Source organism: Platichthys flesus, chromosome 8, assembly GCF_949316205.1.
Source record: "Platichthys flesus chromosome 8, fPlaFle2.1, whole genome shotgun sequence".
Taxonomy (NCBI): domain Eukaryota; kingdom Metazoa; phylum Chordata; class Actinopteri; order Pleuronectiformes; family Pleuronectidae; genus Platichthys; species Platichthys flesus.
In genome coordinates this window covers 16,643,592-16,662,739 of record NC_084952.1, presented here as the reverse complement: position 1 = coordinate 16,662,739, position 19,148 = coordinate 16,643,592, and the positions used below count along the sequence as shown (strand labels likewise).

At 38.6% G+C, this 19,148-nt stretch overlaps 1 protein-coding gene across 2 annotated transcripts; it reads right to left on the bottom strand.

Annotated features, from left to right (window-relative positions):
- Positions 1-9,919: 9,919 nt before the first annotated feature.
- LOC133959005 (uncharacterized) lies at positions 9,920-18,273 on the bottom strand. 2 transcript variants are annotated; one of them, XM_062394059.1, is made up of 8 exons: positions 17,681-18,273; positions 17,380-17,475; positions 16,289-16,316; positions 13,611-13,675; positions 12,550-13,504; positions 11,889-12,056; positions 11,696-11,791; positions 9,920-11,494 (listed from the first exon to the last, which is right to left on the bottom strand). In XM_062394059.1, exons 5-8 carry the CDS (start codon positions 13,498-13,500, stop codon positions 11,177-11,179), a joined length of 1,533 nt encoding a protein of 510 aa, XP_062250043.1. In that variant the 5' UTR covers positions 13,501-13,504; positions 13,611-13,675; positions 16,289-16,316; positions 17,380-17,475; positions 17,681-18,273; the 3' UTR covers positions 9,920-11,176. The 2 variants fall into 2 exon arrangements, with proteins under 2 accessions (XP_062250043.1, XP_062250044.1); XM_062394060.1 differs by lacking the exons at positions 16,289-16,316; positions 17,380-17,475; positions 17,681-18,273 and having other exon boundaries at positions 13,611-15,255.
- Between the last annotated feature and the right edge of the window lie 875 nt (positions 18,274-19,148).

Genomic DNA, 19,148 nt, shown 5'->3' with positions numbered 1-19,148 from the left:
GGTGAGGAGAAGAAACCAGGCTCACACCCGAAAAAGGAAAACTCAAGGAACAAGGGGAGAATAATCAGACCTTGACAGTCTGAGCCTGACGTGAAAATAGAAAACTGTCTAAAAGTATTACTCTAAAAAGTAATGCTGTAATTTCTTTTTTTATTTGTATTTACCCCTTGTTGTTAATGTCTTTCACAGCCTCGCTGTCAGCTCCTGCTGTTCTCCCATGATTCAAAAAATATCTTCCATTTCACCTGAAGCTTGTATTTACAGGAACACTGCACATCTCGGATTCAACACAACATCACCAGCAGCAAGTTGATGGGAGCAATCCATCACGTAGAGTTCAAGGGTTATACTCCAGGTCTGTGCTTCACGGCCATGCTCCCAGATCTAACACCTCGTCCCCCATCTGTCCTAGACCCTCCACAAGTGTCACTTTGCGTCTGGCTGGTTGACAGCTGTGTTTATTAAAATGCATAAGGCTCTCTCTGTTCCAACTCTTTTAAAGGATAACGCTGCCATAAGTGGGGAAATGATTATGTTCATGATGCCGGAAAATTTCACATGTTTAGTGCACACTCAATAGCAGCGTTGACATGTTTATAATAACAGCTTTTAGCACACTTTCCTCATGTCTCTGGATGGTGATGTTGGTCCGATGGTTGGATGAACTGGTGGATTTGGTTCAGATTTACATATATTAAATCGCCATTCAATTTGGAGCAGAATTTAATTCGGCCCAGTGCACAAATTCTAAGAACATTGGTGATGCCATCACATTCTATTTACTATTCCTATTCTATTATAGAGTGTTTTTCTTTATTCTCAAGTAAAACACTCTACTATCAGTGACACTCGTGAGATTTACATTTGTGGTTCCATACAAAATATCTCAACAATAAGTCGATGTAATGTAATTTAATGTAGTTAGAGACATTCATGAACCTCAAGTGATGAGGCAAACAAGGCATTTGTTTAGTTAGCTGCATTTCGCAAAAACTATTTGACAAATTATACGAAACTTGGTGGTTGAGCGGAAAATTATTAAATTTATAGGGGGGGCGGATCCTTTTTAAAAGAAAAATGTACTTTCATTAAGATTGCAAGATTAGTATTTTTTTTCACATTTTTGTTGATTTCTCAGAGATAATTCATGACTCTTGATGAAAAATGGTATCCAGATAGAGCTGGGCGAGATGGAAAAAAATTGTATCACACTCATTTCCCATCAGTCGATAGCGATATATTCACAATATAAATCAAATCACTATTTCTGCTTCAGAAGGAAAACATGTCTGTCTTGTGGGAACATGCTTCCGACCAATTTGCAGTGCAGCCTATTCTGCTTCTTTTTTGACTTTATATCTAAAAAATCTCCACACTAACCATCCTCTCACCCTTCCTCAACAATGTTCCTCGTCTTTTGAGCCTTAGGGCTGTGTTCGTAAGTTTCTCTTTTAACTTGCTTCCGAATCTTAATCTTAATCTCATGAACTCAAATTTGGTTTCATTAGGGGACTATTGGACATTAGTGGAGGAATGCGCACTCTTTGGGCCTTTCTAGTTGCCAAATGTAAGCTTGCTAAAATGCTAAACTATGTAAGTGAAAATATTTGGCAATGTAATACCTACTAAACAACGTTGGCATTTAGCTCACGTACCACTTCGCCCAACTGTAAGTATGGATGTAATCTTTAAAGTCATATGTTATATGTACAAGTGATATCCGCACACAGGCTGACATTTACCATTACACATGGCTGGAACTGCATTGATTTTTACAAGAACATTTTGTCTTGCTGATATTCAAAGGCTGCTGCCTCATTGTAAAAAAAAATATATATATATACTATGTAGGGTTTTGCTCTTATCACTATAAAACAGCATTACAACCTTCAGACACGGTTTGTAACAGCCTCACTGAATCTTTTTCTGTTCTCTTATGAATTCTGGCATTTATTTGTTGAGGACTTCTGAGATGAACAGTTCAGCACAAACAGCATCTAACATCTAAGAAATGTTTATCTCCGTCTGTTTGATTAAAAATTCACATGCTGGTGTCTTTATAGCTACATACTCTATGTATGAGCCTGTGACTGTGAATTGCAAACGTCCCCCACATTGGAACACTTTGCTGCAATTATATTACGAAATCCACATCTGAATGAAAAACTAATGAATCACTCTTTGATGTTCTAAGACTGGGTGTGCAAAGGGTTCATACAAGCAAGTATACACGTGCTTGCGTGTCCTCTAACACAATTTTTTTTTCATTTGACTTAAAGTTAATGTTAACTGCTTCTGCAAGATGTCATAACCTTTGCAGATGATGAGTCAAAACACACTAGTCTTTTTTATACATACAAAAGAAGCAATGAGTGCTTTTGTTGCCTTATATTGTCACAAGTCTTTGCTCTTTGTATTCAGATGTCAAATCTTTTTCAGTTCTGTCAGCAACACAAAGCTGACAAAATGTTTAGCAGAACATCTTTTAAATCATTTCTTTACAATTCTTGATGAACAATCAGAGCACAGAGAGCAAAAACACACAATTATAATCTCATCTCAAGAGGAGGGGATTTTTCCAATCATTGAGGTTTTCTGAGTAATAATGTTGACTCGAGGGAACGGCTCATGAATAATACTCATGTTTGGGTCAAACTGATTTTCAGAATGAGATTTCAGAATTAGAGGTTGGTGTCGGCAACAGAGAAAAGACTGTGATCAAACACTGTGTTCTTAACAACTGAATGTCTTTTAAAGGGTAAATCAATAATAACAATGGGAGAAATAGGGCTGCTACATTGCTCTTATCTGTGTTTAAAAGCACTTCAGTGAGTTGATCATTCTCAGCAGTCGGCTGTGGTTTGATTTCTGATACAACAGAAATAAGAAAACCTGTAATCTGCTGTCCTTGTTCAGGTTAAAGAAGAAAGCAAGACTTAAATCAGAGGTAGGACGTCTTATGGTGTCAAAAAAGCTTAAAGCTGTTAACAAAGTACTAATAATATAATAATAATAATACATCACTAAAAAAACCTTGATGAGAGGATCTCAGATTTCTACTAACATTATATGGCTGTTGAAGCTTTTACATGTAGGCAGGCGCCTGCCCATTGAAGGCCTTTGTCAGGAGCTGGGCTGCAGAATTCATTCCCATTCTAATCAGTTCAGGGTTGTATTACTGAGACAAGTGAAAACAGATTACAGTAATCAGACCGGAAGGAAAATGTTTGGTTCAGGTAAGTTTCTCATCTAGAAGAAATAGGAGCGAACCATCTAATTGACATGCTGGTCACAACTCAATGACTCCCAAAGAAAAATGAGAGGAGGTTCAACACATGAGCAGGGCTTCAGAATAACTTTATACATTGGTTGCACTGGTACGTCTATCCTTTTCATTTCGGTGCACCAGCATATAATTTAGGTGCTTTCAAAAACTTCTTTGACAGTTTCCATATATATATATTGTAACATTATAAAAAAGGTTGGCCAAAATAATTGATTGTGATAAACCTTATTATCGTATCATTGTGAAACCATTTGATACCACTGATAAAATTTTAATATTACCGCATATTCATGCAAGGACCCCCTTTGAAAGAACGATGAATTTAATTCTTAAGAAAATTCAGTCTGACATTTGAATTAGAATACACAATTTTTTAAATATCCAAAATGTATGTAGAACTTGTAGCCCTGCACAAATGGATAGACAGACAAGACATTCTGTCACTTTCTGAAAAAAAGGCATCGAGGGCAGAAATAATAACTTATAAAATATATAATTGAATAATGTCTTCATAGCAATTGTAGCAAAAATAACATATATGCCCAAGTGAAAGCCCATTCAATGCAAACAGCATTGGACCCAGAACAGAACCTTGGGGAACAACTCAAAACACAGATTCCGTAAATTAGGCATAACTATGAACTTTAAGCAAGAAATTCCTTTGCGATGTGTATGCGGATGACCTTTTCAAAGTGTATCCAGTAATATAGACACTTTTTTTAAAACTAGGGACCTTCAACCACTTATCTTCAGTTACACCCTCCATGTCACTTTCACACTAATTATACTCCTCACACTTTCATGTGACCTCTCAAATTTCCCATTTGATATCAGTGACTTTCATTTGACATCAATTTGTGAATAACTCTCAAGGTTTCTAGAGCTGGGAGCTCACCATTTGTAAGTTGAGCTAATAAACCTTTTGGTCGAGATGAATGTAGTAAAGACTGAAGTCATGTTAGTATCATCTCATCGGTTGAGTTGGGTTTGTCCCACCTAGTAGTTTCAAGCGATGTTATCTTAAACTTAAAAAAAGTATTAATGTTGGTAATTTGCTATAGTTGGTAGTCAACATGATACAGGATGATACAAAACAAAGCTAAATGTGAAATCTGTTGATATTGATATCAATGTTGAACAGCTGCAGTTCTGTGGTTATTGTGCAGGATGGAGACACAAAGCTCTCACTCAGTACATGCAGGTGGGTCGGCCATTTGGGCAGAGTCAGGTCAGCAGTAAACTATAAATGCAACAATAAATGTTCTTTATTAGCTTGTTTGTCAGAAAATAAATAAATACTACAGCTCCTTAACAACCAAACACAGTCCCAAGTTTTGTTTAGCACGAGTCTCCCCGGTGCCTTCAAACCACAGTATGGAGGCTAAAATGCTGCAGTCAAGAGTGTCTGTTAAAATAATCTCACTATACAGTATACCTCACGAATGGAATAAAAATATTTCATGCCATAAAGTGTAATTCAGATCTGATAGTTAATTTGTTTAGTTAAACAAATACATTTACGTTAAATTGTTAAATGAATGTTACATAATCAAATTTTCAGGCTTATTGGTTCACTACAAAGATTTAGAGGTTCACGATATGGACAACTTTTGTGCACAGGTTTGTAGGATAACATGTAAATGTCGTTAATAATTGCAGAGATACATTTAACTTTTATTCCTGATGATGATTTCAGGTGATATCATCCAGCTCTAGTTGACTGGGAACATCAAAGACAGACAGAAGACTGTAGTCCCAAACATAATGCTTTGTCTATGCAGCCTGTGTACAAAGCATGTTTAAGAGGTGACATGATTGCATATGCGAGAATTTAAGTGGATGCAAATAAACACAGTTCTGCCCTGGGAAAAGTAAAAGTATTGTCTACGTGAAATGTTTCAACTTGAAAGAAAAGTTAGTGCTTGTCCCGTGGGGTTTGTGATTTCAGCTCATGAACGAACAGAGACGAGAGGAAAAACTGAGAAGTGTACAGAAAAAAAAACAGGAGCAGAGTTTCTAGAAAGATTTACAGTCAGGTACAGGAACAATCCAATAAAGATGGACTGAACAAACTTTGCAGGTCAAATTCAAAAATTGTGAGGTTTACTAGTCTATTAAACCTATTAAATACCAAATATAATGTATTCTACAGATTTCTAGCTCTAGGTAAACCTTTTAAACTGGAAATCAGTGTATTGCACTGCATGCAAATGTACTAACTGCTCTCTTGCTTTAACATGCCTCCTCACATTAATGTGTGTGTACAAGGCTCCGACAGAGACACAGAAACAGAAATACATGATCAAACACACTGAATTAACCTAAGTAAAGCAATCAGGAGGAGAGAAATTGCCGACCAGGCTGAAAACCACCTCACCATGGTGGTTCCAGTTACTTGGCTATTGACAATATTGACCCGAGCTCTGTCAGACACAACTGAGTAGCTGTTTGCAGCCAATTGCACGTGTGTTGCAGTGAGAAATAAGTAGTTTTCTATAAATTACTCTGTAATCAGCAGAATGTTGATCCATAGCTGTGCACCTTTCTCTGAAAAACCTGAATTAGCCTCTCAGCTCTGTGGCATCAAATACATCTTATCTGAGCAATTTCAAATGTTTTTAAGCACGCCATTTGGAATAATTGCAGAGTGACATTCACGAGGAGTTCTTTGAGTATATTGGTTTCTAACAATGTAGGGACAGGGAAAGATGTCAACAACCTTTTGTTCAGTCTTTACTAAAACCCAATGTTGGAAATAACTGGAAGGATTTATAAACCTTTAATGGAACCCTGTTTGGTGGTCTGCAACACTAGGGGGTGTCTGAACTGCTAGGGTACACATCAATAATTCAAATGTATTGGTCTTGTGTTGAGATTTTACTGATAAGATCAATGTAGAATTGCAGGTTTTAATGTAAGACCGGCTCACTGCATTCACTGCAACGAAAATACAAGCAAGGTGACAAAACACAATCAGATGATTGAATCTTATTCGCCGCCTTGATGACACACCATTTAGAAAAAAATTCACCCGACAACCCATCCATCCGTCCATTATCTGCACCACTTATCCTCTGAGGGCGCGGCGGGGGCTGGGGCCAATTCCAGCTGACACTGTGCAAGAGGCGGGGTACAGGACAGGTGGCTATGGTGCGGCAGGGCTGACACACACAGAGACAAACAACCATCCACACTCACTTTCACACCCACAGTCAATTTAGAGTTTCCAGTTAACCCACGCTGAAAGTATTTGGACTGTGGGAGGAACCCAGAGTACCAGGAGAAAACCCACACGGACAGAACACGCAAGCTCCGCACACAGAAAGACCTGGGTCAGCAAACAGGTTCAAACCCACAACCTTGTTACTGTGAAGTGACCAACTGCTGCACCACCGTGCTGCCCATACCTAAAACTTAATCCAACAAAACAATTTATTGATATGTCACCAGTTAGATGACATTTGTGTAGCATAAATAAATGGCCCAAAAAAGAAATACTAACAAACAAATTGAGCACAAAAAGTGGAACACTAGCAACAGCTAAAAATATAGTGTTGCCCTTTTGAAACATTTTTGACGAGTAAACATCATTACTATTTTTTCACTTTCAGTGTTTCTCTTTTTGCCAAGTTTTTTCCCTTTTCAGTTTGTTTTGTCGTGTTTCCAGAGCTGCTCTTTCGGCAAATGTAGTTTTGATTATAATACCAAACAAAATATGCAATAATACACATTTAATTAGAAGTATTATATATTTTCACTGTTCAAAATAGGAAGGTATTGGAAAGTTCACCTGTCATGCTGTGTGCGTGCATCCCCGTTTTGGCCTGAAGCTGGTTTATAACGGAGCTTCAGGGGATTTCGGGGTGTATACATATGCTGTGGGTGCCTGCCTCTTGGGCCGAGCCGTTGTTTGCCAGTTGTACATATTTCTTTATTTTTAGTTTGACTTCCTCTACTGGTGTCCTCAGTGCTCATAGTGGCTTTATGTTACCGCCGCCTCAGGCTGAGTGTCGTATCAACGCGCCATCAAATTGAGTGACAGGTGCTGGCCTAATCTGCACACCTGCGGGGACAAATAAAGGACTCACTATGCACTTTATAGCCTCAAGGTGAAAAGATGCATATGGGAGCCTTGAGGAACTGCATAGTCTTTTTCGTTTTTCATCATAATATCTGGTTTTTGACCTACAATAAAGGGAGTTCTTTTTTTAGTGTGCCACATTATTTTACAGAAGCATTATACACTCAGTTGGGCCAAGTGCCTCAGTGATTATTATGAGTCATTCTTTTTGACATTTTAAATATGTGCATCCCCAACAAGGTAATCAAAAGATAACAAGTCCAAAAGAGACAAATAAAAAAATATGTAGCAATTTTTTTGCAGAAACCTTAAATTTGAAGAGCAGGGTATTTTTATATTATATGTCTTCCGCAAGATTTAACTGTTTGTGCCACTGTGAGAGAACATTGAGTTTATAGTCAAATGTTTTCTTTCTTTCCAACCATCCGTAAAATTAAATTGGATTTTTAATGGTCAATGGTCGTTGATGTGATTAGTGCTTATTTTGACATTTCACAACCACTTTACCCACTTCTCTATTTCAGGTTAAGGACTATGATTTAATTCGTGGCAGGTTTTTTAAAACTTTTTAAAACTTAAATTCAAACCAATTCATGTGTCTTCCGCGAGGCAAGGGAAGTGTGTCCCAGCGAGGAGACTTAGCCGTCATTAAACGAGAGTGAATCACTACTATTATAGTGTGAAGACATTTTTTTCATTAAAGCCTCTAATCACTGAGAATAATTAAACTGATAATAGTGGCACTTTGTAATCTGCAAAATGAAAAATAAAGGCTTATCGCTCAAAGCAGGAAACATTTTAATGAAATTATGAAGTGGTGTTAGATCAATCTAAGTGCGCAGTTTTTAGAAATGCTCCTTCTATATCTGCATGTGTCATTCTTGATGTGACTAAAAGTGTTTTTGTGTCAGATGTCTGCAGCTTTATGAAGTCCCTGTTAAAATTAGATTATCTCAAGTTTTTTTTCTCATCTTGATTACAATCCCCACATTAACCCTCCTCATATGCATCCCCAGCATAATGACAGAGCATCTGTGTGCTTACAAGTCGTAAAGACTTTACACTAAACCTTATAAGGGTTGTATTAATATAATAAGGTGACCGTATGTTACTTACTGTAAAGCTGTTAAAACAACACTTAAAGCGACATTATGCATGTTCTATTACCTTAAAAGAAGCTTCACAAATCATTTTGATGGTGCACTGATGTCTGCACCATCACTCCGCGGCCCCACCACCTGTTCTTGCTACACTTTGGTGAGTGAGACTGTGGAAATAGTGTCTGCTGAAGTCTGGCCCAGCAGGTTCAAGAGTAATGTCAAACTGTAGAGCAGCTAGCAGTGGCTTAGTAGTAGTATTGAATCAAGATAACATTTAACTTGCCCCGGGATAGTTCCATGTTCCCCACACACACACACACACACACACACACACACACACACACACACACACACACACACACACACACACACACAAACCCTGACTGGGCTGTTTGTATGTAGGTGCCTGCTAATACGGAAACAGAATGGAGAGGATTATAGGAAGACGGAACTTGTCAGATTCTGTATGCTTTTCAGTTTTGTGGTTCAACGATAAGGAGGGAGAGCGAGAGAGAGAGAGTGGGACCACTTCAAGCCAAATATAACAAGCCAGTAGTGTGGACCTGAGCTATGTAGTAACTGCCTGACAACATGAATTGAAGTAATTTAATTATTTGTATAAAACTAAAATAATACGTTATACTTCACTGCGCCATCACCGTACAATATATAAAATAAACACATGAAACTAAAACATGTTAAACGTTAAAGTCAGATCTGTGAAAAATGTGCATATGTTTCACCATTCTCACTGATTGGAGCAATGATATAATAATATAGCAGAAATCCTAAAGTGTAAAAGTCTGCATGGGTTAATACAGGTCAGAGTGCATCAAGTTCCCCTTTAGTTTGAAGAATGCGGGTCTTGTCTGACCGTCAGCACTGTGCAACATGGAGCACACGTAGAAAAGGCTTGAATACTTCCTCTCTGCCATCTTCAATTAACGAACAAAACGAGACCCTTTCATAGAGGGATTTACTAGCGCGGGGTAAGAAAACATCACTTCAGAGTCAGTGTCTGCTGAATGCGTCTCAATGCGCACAGACCAAAGTGCTGCACTATCAATTCATTTTTACCATGGCAACCGCCGCTTTCTGCGAGGTAGTTTGAGAACAATTGCAATAAAAAGCTTTGAAAAGCAGTTGGAGCTCAGATCCTCCCACACTGCAAACCCGAATAAGTAAGCAGTACTCAAAAAAATTGAGGCAATCAATTGCCACAATTTTTTTGAGTTCATAAACTCAAAAGTTTGAGTTAATGGGAGCTTGTATATTTGAAGTTGAAGGTACACATACTTTTTGATTAGTTAAACAAAATGACTGATAAAGCAAACTCAAATGTTTTCAGTAACAGTTACTCAAAAATACCCATAAGCAAACTCAAATGTTTTCAGTAACAGGTACTCAAAAATATCCATAAGCCACCTCAAATGTTCAGTAACGGTAACTCCAAAAAATGTATTTACATTGCTCAATGCAATAAGTTAGCTCAACTGAATAGTTTAAAGTATAGACACCAAGTATTTTTGTGTTCAATAAACTCAATGTTTATTAGTATATTTTCCAATATTTCCATTTAGTGCAAATCAAAACAATTGACTTTATGAAACTCCAAAAACTACTAGTACTACCAACTTGTACAATTTCAAACATCAAAGTTAGCCTTTTTTACCCTTCCAAAAGGTTGTCTTGCAAAGACTGCAACAAAAAGAATATTTAAAAACAAACAGACACATTTACATAAAAAACAACAATTGCAAAGGCACAATTGGGGCCATTTTTGTAAACCTTTTAGTCTACATGTAAGGCAGCAGCTACTTTTGGTTTAAATCTACCATAACTCTTATTACAACCCATTTCACAATAATGTTAAAAGGAAACATTGCCACTGCATTTCCGGTAAATATAGGCAATTTGCACAATAAATTCCTTAGTGTGTGCCATATCGCCCTAACTGCTAAATCTGTTGTTCCTGCATTAGTGATGTCACAGTGATGTTGTGGACATGAGCATAGCCTACATAGCTCTGTGAGAGGAAGACCATAACATTTCCTTTTTTCTTGATCAATATAGCAGCACTGAGGAAATTATTGCTTGAATGGACAAAATTGACCATAAATACTGCTTCAACATCTACGTAAAAATGGCAATGTTTCATTTTAAAATGTAAAATTACAAAGTCAGTGTGTAATTTGTGCAAGGTGGCTAAAAACCTAGAGTACAGCAGCAATTTGAACATCAACAGTAGAACAGTTCAATCAACACAGACAATTTACATGTTTATGTTGTGGCTCTTAACAGTGAGACTCGAGAGTCCTCTATTCTTTAAGGCACTCAATTGTCTTGGTCAATTCTTTGGAATATCTGAAATGTGAGGTACATAGATGAGGCCAAAAGTAACCAAGAAGGCATCAGCATGTTTTTCGTTCATGCTCTGCATTTTCATCACAAACTGGGACAAAAATATTTCAATATCAAAAAGAAGAGTTAACAATTAAAGTAAACACAAAAATTGCATATGCACACACTGTGCCATCTGGCTGCAAACCAGTGAGGTAGCAACAAGTGCTTGACAGCTTATAGAGCAGCAATTTTAACATTAATAGTTGAACAACAGCTAACACAGACAGTAACATATTTTTGTTATGGATTAGGCTCTTAACTGAATGAGCCAGATTATTCCATTATTGCTTTTCAGATCTTCCAGTTCTACACTTGTCCCATCAAGTCATTCTTCAGCGACTGCAGTCTGGGTGACAATTTACATTCTTCCAGACCAAGTAAAATTTTCTGAGCAAATTCGAAGGTGTTGGTCAGTCCTTTGGGATAGCTGAGATGTAGTGCATAGGTAAGGCCGAACATTACCAGAAAGGCATCAGCGAGTCTCGGGAGGGTGGCCACCACTTCACCCTCTAGGACAACTGAGATTTTCTCTGGTTGGTAGTGAACTCGACTCATTGAATTGTCGCTGAGTGTTGTAAGGAGAGCAACTGACGCATCCCCAAAACCTGGCTCATCCAAACCATCCTGAAAAAATTTGAGAGAGAGATCATATAATTACAATTGCATCCACTGAAACACCATGGGAAATAAGTGGGTGGCAAGCAAAACCCTTTGGCATGTCAATAGAAATTTTGACAAGTATTGTTTTATAAATAAATATAAACAAAAATTAAAATATGAATGTTAAATATAGAATGGGCCTGATATTTATATAATTAGACCTACCACACATGTTTGGAAAAATCCGGAGGTATCTTCACGCAGATACACAGGAAGGGCATGGAGAACAGTGGTACGCCTTGAGTGGATATCATGTAATACCTATGGAGATTAAAATTAATGTTGTGAACAAATTTTGATCATGGAACCTATTACTGGCATTACATAAAGAGTTAATTTGTGATATATATATAATTACCTGTTCATCATGGACTTTGAAAATTTCAGCCAAAGCATCTGCATTCTTTCCAGTTCTAGAAGCCTTTTGTCGGAATAAAGCCATCAAACGAGGAATGTGGCGATCAAGTTCGGCATAGAATGTGTTAGACAGGTTCTGGTTAGTTATCCGCTGGAACTCTGCAAACACCTACAATTAAGAAGAGGATAAGGGGCAGAACACACAGCACAGTAATGTTGATTAGTTGATAATAAGGTAAAACTACACATAGAATCATTGGCCACCAAATGGAAGATATTAAGATTTGCCTTCATTTGGATTGGATAGGTTAGGGCGGTTGGTAGGAATTGACACCAGACCAGTGTAGCAAGGAACGGCCTTGGGGCGAACACTATTAAGGTTAATTATTTTGAGTTTGTAGTTTGCAGTGATGTTTTCCTGGAGTGCATTATACTGAAAGATGTTTTTTATGTTTCTAATATTCTGCCCCTCATGTATTTTAATGTGTCACCCAAATATTGGAAACACAAACAATTTAATGACATCCAGTTCAGCTCCTCTGCAAACTCAATAAATGTATTTGATTAAATAAGATTGTGCAAGTGTACCCAATAAGGTTACCAGTGAATGCAATATGACATTATTGGTAAAGCAGAACAGGTGAAAAATCAATCCATATTACCTCAGACTGCATGCGAAGAGCAGGCCACAGGTCCAAGAGCTGTTTCACTGGTGGGCAGGACATCACTATTGTCTGTCGCCGCAAGGCAAATGTGGTCTGCATCATCTTACTAATGAGAGGAAGGTTTCTCTCAGTCTTCTTTAATTCTTCAACAATAAGATCCCTCAAATGTTCGAGACTTGAGGAATCTTCTCCTTTGGGAAAGTTTGGCAGAAAGTTAACTTCTGCCCGCTTGGGCCTTTTGATGTTAGTGTGTGAAGGTTCATTGTCAGGGTTTCTTCGGCTTCTCTTTCCAGCATTTACGGTGACCTCTTTACAGCCGACCCTTCTCATCTTGGTCCTGTAGTTACCCATTTTAAACTTGATGCTGTTTTTCCAGCCATTCCATCCAGTGTCAGATCCTGCTTCCTTTAAACATGGATGTTTGGCCACAAGAGCTTCAGCTGCCTTAGCTAACTCTTTGTCACTTGGGTAAGCCTTAAAACCATATATAGTAGAAGCAAGTTGCTCAAGAATGTCATGCTTTTGGTCTCTAGCCAGCCGAAGAGGGGTTCCATTTTTCTCAAATTCCCTATTGCCTTCTGTAAGCATTACCTCAACAACAAATGAAAATGATGGAATCGGAAAAGGACCTGAAGGCCATCTGCTAAGACGTTCCGGTGTTGACACGTCTGAGAGTGTTTCAGTTGATGCAACAGAGCTGGAATCATTTGAAAGGGAAATATGAAGAACAGCTTTTTGTGGCAACTCGTTAATGTCCACTAGTGAAGTGAGTTTCCCATCAAAATCTGGATCTTCATAGTGTAAGCTAAAGTCATTGTCCAATTCTAGTTTGTGTTTCAAAATGTTGATTAGTTGGTCAACAGAGCTAGGCCGGGAGCTGAGTTTTAATTTTATAACACGGTCTGCCTCAATGACACGGAGGATCATTTCTGAAGGTTCAGCTGCCATTGCACTAAAAAAAATGAAGAAACATTGAGGGATTAAAAGATTGCACTTACAAAATACAGACCATACACTGATTGATGCACACATTTTTGTTATTATTAATAGTTACTTACCAATGAGTAGTCTCAATTCTGTCTCACTTGTAGGAACCTCTTCGGAGTCAACAGCAGCAATCCTTCTATTTGGTATGCAGAGAGTGGGACAGAATCATTGAAATCAGATTGCTGGTGGATGGACAGGCAATGTGTGGCTGAAAGCTCATAAGACCGAAGATGTTCAACATACCAGGAGTCAAAATCACAACAGAGAAAAGAAACATTCTGATTCACAAGGTAGATCTGTTCTAGTTTGCAAAATTTAGACAGTCCCCCACTAACTCCAACTGACACAAACATTCCACTGATATAGTCGATGCCATCAATTATCACCTTTGATGTATGGTAGACAGTATCATTAGCAGTAAGTCCTCTAATGTGAGCCTGAGCTACCTCTGGTAGTGCAGAAACCCAGACAGTTTCAACACTGGATGTTTGGGTTTTCGGCTTGAAAAATGAGGGTGCACCAAGATGATATGCCATCATGTGCTGGTGACTGATTGCGAGTGTTTTCAATATATTTTTGAAGTTTTGAGAGTCATGGACCACTCTTTTGAAGAAGCGATGTTTGGCCTCGAATCGCATCGTCCAAACATGTACCAGGGGTCCAAAGCACTTAACAAGGTTGGGGTAATGTTCCACATAGTGGTGTTTAGGACGCAGCCTAAAGTGAGGGAAAACCTCTTGCAGTATCTGTCTGTGATCGCTGATTTTGCACACAAAATAATCCAAGGTTTCATCAGTAAAAGATGGGCACAATGCTAGTTCCACCACTTCTTTTAATTCCATCAAAACTGCCCATACAGCATTGCCCTCTGGCACTTTACTACCTACAAGTAATGGCAGTAGTCTGAGCAGAGTGGCATTTTCATGCGCATTACCTCCGATTGTTCTCCGAGTCATGAATGTCTTAGGAATAGGCTTAGGTTTGTTTACTTTATCAGTGTGCTGATATGGAAAGGAAGATATCTTTTGGTTCAAATACTCTAAAGTGAAGTACTTCAGCCGAATCATTTCTTTAATACAAAGAGAAAGCTCAACGGGAACAATACCTTCCAGAAGATCATGAAGGATATCTGGAGGAAGACCCGTGATTTGATGGAAGTAGTTCAGGGTCTCATGCAAGACACAATCACCTTTGACACCAAATTGGCTGCTCAGAATGTCACTTTCTAGGACGTTTTGTACATGAAGGTCATGACTGGCTTTGGATCTTGGAACAAACTTTTCCACTCTCACTTCAGTTTTTTGAAACTGTTCACTTGTGGCCATACAGAATCTGCAAACATACTCTGCTTTGAATGACTCTATAAAGCCACCTAATCCATGAGCAGCCAGATTGTCAGCAGAAACACAAAAGATGGTGCCTTTCACATTTTGACCTAACGATTCAATGAACACACCATCTTGTTCAAGAATGTGAACATCTCGCACAAATGGAGCAAGTATAGCTGCATACCCATACTTCTTGAGGTCCGTTACTTTAGCAAGCACAGCCAGTTGTATAGTGTGCATTGCTGATCTGTATTTGGGCGGCAGATTGGCAATGACCCAGTATAATGCACAAATTTTGTAAATTTTTCGTGATGTGCCAAGAGGGTTAGCAATTTCAAGGTCATCAATATATAGCTGGATTGCTATGTTTAGTTCTTCTTTTGAGAGTAACATATTATCATGGAAATGAGAGCCATCACGATATGACACATAATGACCAGGCTCAGAATTAGGTTCTTGAATCTTCTTGAGAATATCTGTGTTTTTAAACAACTCCTGAATCATTTGAAGGATTGGAACATACATGATGGTATGACCAGATGCTTCTAAATGGTACTCTACCGGGATGACCATTGGATAGCTGTGCTCGACAAATGTCTTTCTTCGCTTGGAAGAGGACAGCTCTGCACCTTTGGAGGTACTACTATATACAACATTAGATTCCATGACCGCACTGACAACTTCATTGAGTGTGGAATCTGTGATATTGTGACCATGTCTCTCCAATATATCACTAACTGCCCCCTTGATCAATGGCTGGGATAAAGAGAAGATCTGATTCAGGTTGTCCACTATTTCCTGTGTGGCTGTGTTTGACACATGAAGGATAGCCTGCATCTTTAAAAATAGAGACGCTAAATTAAGTTTGAGCTGATTTTTTAGTTCAAAGCTATCATGCTGCTCTTCATCCTGTATGTCAGTGCTATTACCTGGACACTCCTCATTCAAGTCACAAGTGACCTCGGAGCTAGTGGACTGAGGATTCTGCGTATGCTCAGAGACAATGTCATTGCGAAAGTCTGATGCAAGATTTGCTCGATGCACTCTGCTTTTATGAGAGTTGAATGAAGAGTACACATTTGTGCTATAGTTACAGTCTTTGTATGGGCAGAGTACCATTTCGTGTTTTTTTAAGTGTGATCTTATGTGACTGAGGAGTACAGACTCAGAAAAAGGGTGCTGATATGTGCATAAAGGGCACCTGAATGTTACAGGTTCCTGACTCTGCCCTGCACTGGTTCTATGTTCTGGAATATGGTATCTTGACAAATGAGTTCCCAGTGCACTAAGTGTTAGAAATGTGCACATGCAATCATCATAGAGGCATGGTAGTGGGCTAACTCTTGAAAAGTGGCTAAGCCTCAGTCTACAATGTTTAAATAATTGTGTCCTGGTGGTGAAATTAGCTGAACACAACTTACAGTTCCAAGTCATATTAGGAGCAGCTACCTGAAAATAGAAAATGTAATCATATTAATATATTTGTCATCTCAAGTAATAGTAAAATGCAAAGTCAATGTAGAAAGACAGGGCTGAGAGTATCAGCTCAACAGCAGCAGTGCTCTGTGTGGACATGCATAGGCAGTGTGTCCTGAACATCAAACAAGGATTTCCCCGCTCCCTGCTTTTTCAATTTACAGGAAAACAGGCACTCACAAAGTTCTATTCTTGTTATTAATAAACCAACTGCCAAATCAAGCATTTTTTGTTTTTGCAGTCACAAAATTATAAAATGAGTAGGGATGCACCGATATGGAAATTCTTGGCCGATACCGATATTTAAAATAACAATCTGGCCGATAGCCGATATTTGTTTATTTTCTTTTTGTTGTTATTCATTCACCCTTTTGTGCCAGAAAAAATATTTAATATTTAATATTTATTTAAAAAGCACTATTTAAAAAATGTTCAGCCCTTCATCACTCTTATCTTTTAATGAGCACGAATTTAATCAGATTTATGAAACAATCTTTGATTTAACTAAACTTTATTTAACAGAGACATATTATGCCCATTTTACCGCAAGTTGAAATGGTTCCTTGGGATCTTAATGAAATGACTGTAACATATTTTGGTCAAAATACCACAAGGATAATTTAAAACAGCACCTTTTTACCCTGTCTAAAACAGCCCTGTTAAAGTATCATTATAGAGACACTCTTCTCATTGATTTACGGTAGCAGTATTGCCCGTTTATTAGATTTGTTACGGCTTCTGTGTGTATGACCTATGTTGTCAATTCCCTTGTTACCTGTGCATGAGACGATGCACATGAGAAAGAGAAAGAAAGCCCCCGCACCAGCGACGCCGTGAGGCGCCACCGGATGAGGACCTCCCGGTGCCGCGCACTGAGCCTCCGGCGGCGCCGAGAGGAGGGCGACGGAGCGACTGCTCCACCAGCCGCGGCACGTGCCCAGCGGTTTTACCACAAATATGAACATCGGCCGATGTACGACCGATAAATCGGTGCACCCCTGAAAATGAGTTACATACATTTAACCCCTTAACTTACCTAGCAAAACTAGAAGAAGATATTCCAGTGGGGTAGTCTAAGATTCGGTTTTAAATTTGCCAAGGAGGATGAGGATGCTCCAACAGATTGGTTTACCTGGATGTTGAAATTAGAGTTTACATGATTAACACACTAAAAAAATAACACACTGCCATGTATCATCAAAACTGTACATCACACAAGTTCAGTAAGTTCCCGACAAGTCTTGCTAGCTTAGTAGATAGGACTACTTTTATACATATACATTGTCATATTTGTGTAATGTGTGGCTCACATTCTTAACTTCAAATTGAATACTTACAATTGTATCCTTGGGCGTTGATGACTTAGAACCAGAAGCACAAAAGACAGGTCTGCAGGTCTTCTCTGTCGTTTTCTGTCGGTACCGGTGAGGAACACTATCTCTGGGTAAAACTCGGTGCGCGCCTTCTAGAGATTAACCTCCGGTCAAAGCCCGCTCAAACGGAAGCTTAACCGTCAGAACAGGAAATGAACCTCGAACTTCAAAGTAAAATCGTGTAGGTACTACCTGTGGAGACGATTTTGTAGTTTGTTAATATTTAATAGATACATTTACACCGTTCCGTCGGACTGTTTATTTCTTAAAATTCACTTATACTTATTCTGTAAATATGAGGGCACCAACTTGTAAATCGCGTTTGACTTTTCGATCTCTTAAGTACTCTTCACAGTCGACGCCTTTCGCTATCGGGAAAACACTGTCTGCAGATGCGCCGCAGACAGGCTGTGCGTCGCGGCGGTCTCTGGCAGCAAGTCCGCTGCTGGTGGCAGATCTGCAGCAGAGCTGCTGGAATAAAAACTTAATCTTGGAAACTGTAGATTTATGAGTCTCTGCACATTTTAAATTTTAAGTAGTACTTACAGAATCTACAAAAATAGTTCATGTAAATCAAAAATTATTAGTTACACATACTCTAAAATTAGAATGTCGTTTTGGTACTCAATATGTTTAAGCAAGGAGAACTTCTTAACAGATTTTAAGTTTACACTACTCAATCCAGTTGATTAATTTGAGCATTCGGGTTAACAGTGCACTTAAGTCTTGAAAGGTCCCTTTAATTAATGTTGCTTTCATGATCAAAGTGAAACTGGTTCGAGACAAAGCTTAGCACCAGCAGACAGAACCCAAATCATTGTGTCAGAGTGACGGACCCGGGTCTGTTTTCCATTCGAATCTCGAAAGCCTGTGATGGAGCTCAGTTAAAAAATAAATAACACATCCATGACAAAGCAGGACACTTAGGATCCCATTCACACACAAGTAATGTTTTGGCATCCAAATAACACATTTACACTAATAACTGTTGTTCCAATACATAGATCAACAGTTTAAATGAACACTGCTGCAAAATATCAACAGTGAATACTGAAGCTTCCTATCTGCTGTTCGTCATAAATAATTGCAGCTTGGATTAAATTATAGGGGATGGAAACGTTCACACGGCGCCAAGAAAGTGTCAAATATAGATGGGTTTGTTTTGCTTGTGTGTTTATTTACAAGGTACAACACTGTATGTGTAGTTTATTGAATCATGGCAACAGGAAGCACGGTTCAGTAGTGACTCTTTCTTTAGATGTGCTTCTGACATATGAAACATATCAGCCCCTAGAATTTTCTTTATTAAAAATTGATCCTTGACTGCATGTAGCCATAGATGCCTCTGTTCATTACCTGAGGTGTTTTTCAGCTCAATGGAACAATAGTCTGGAAATACGAGTCTTTGCCCAAAGGATTTCTACCTCTTCAC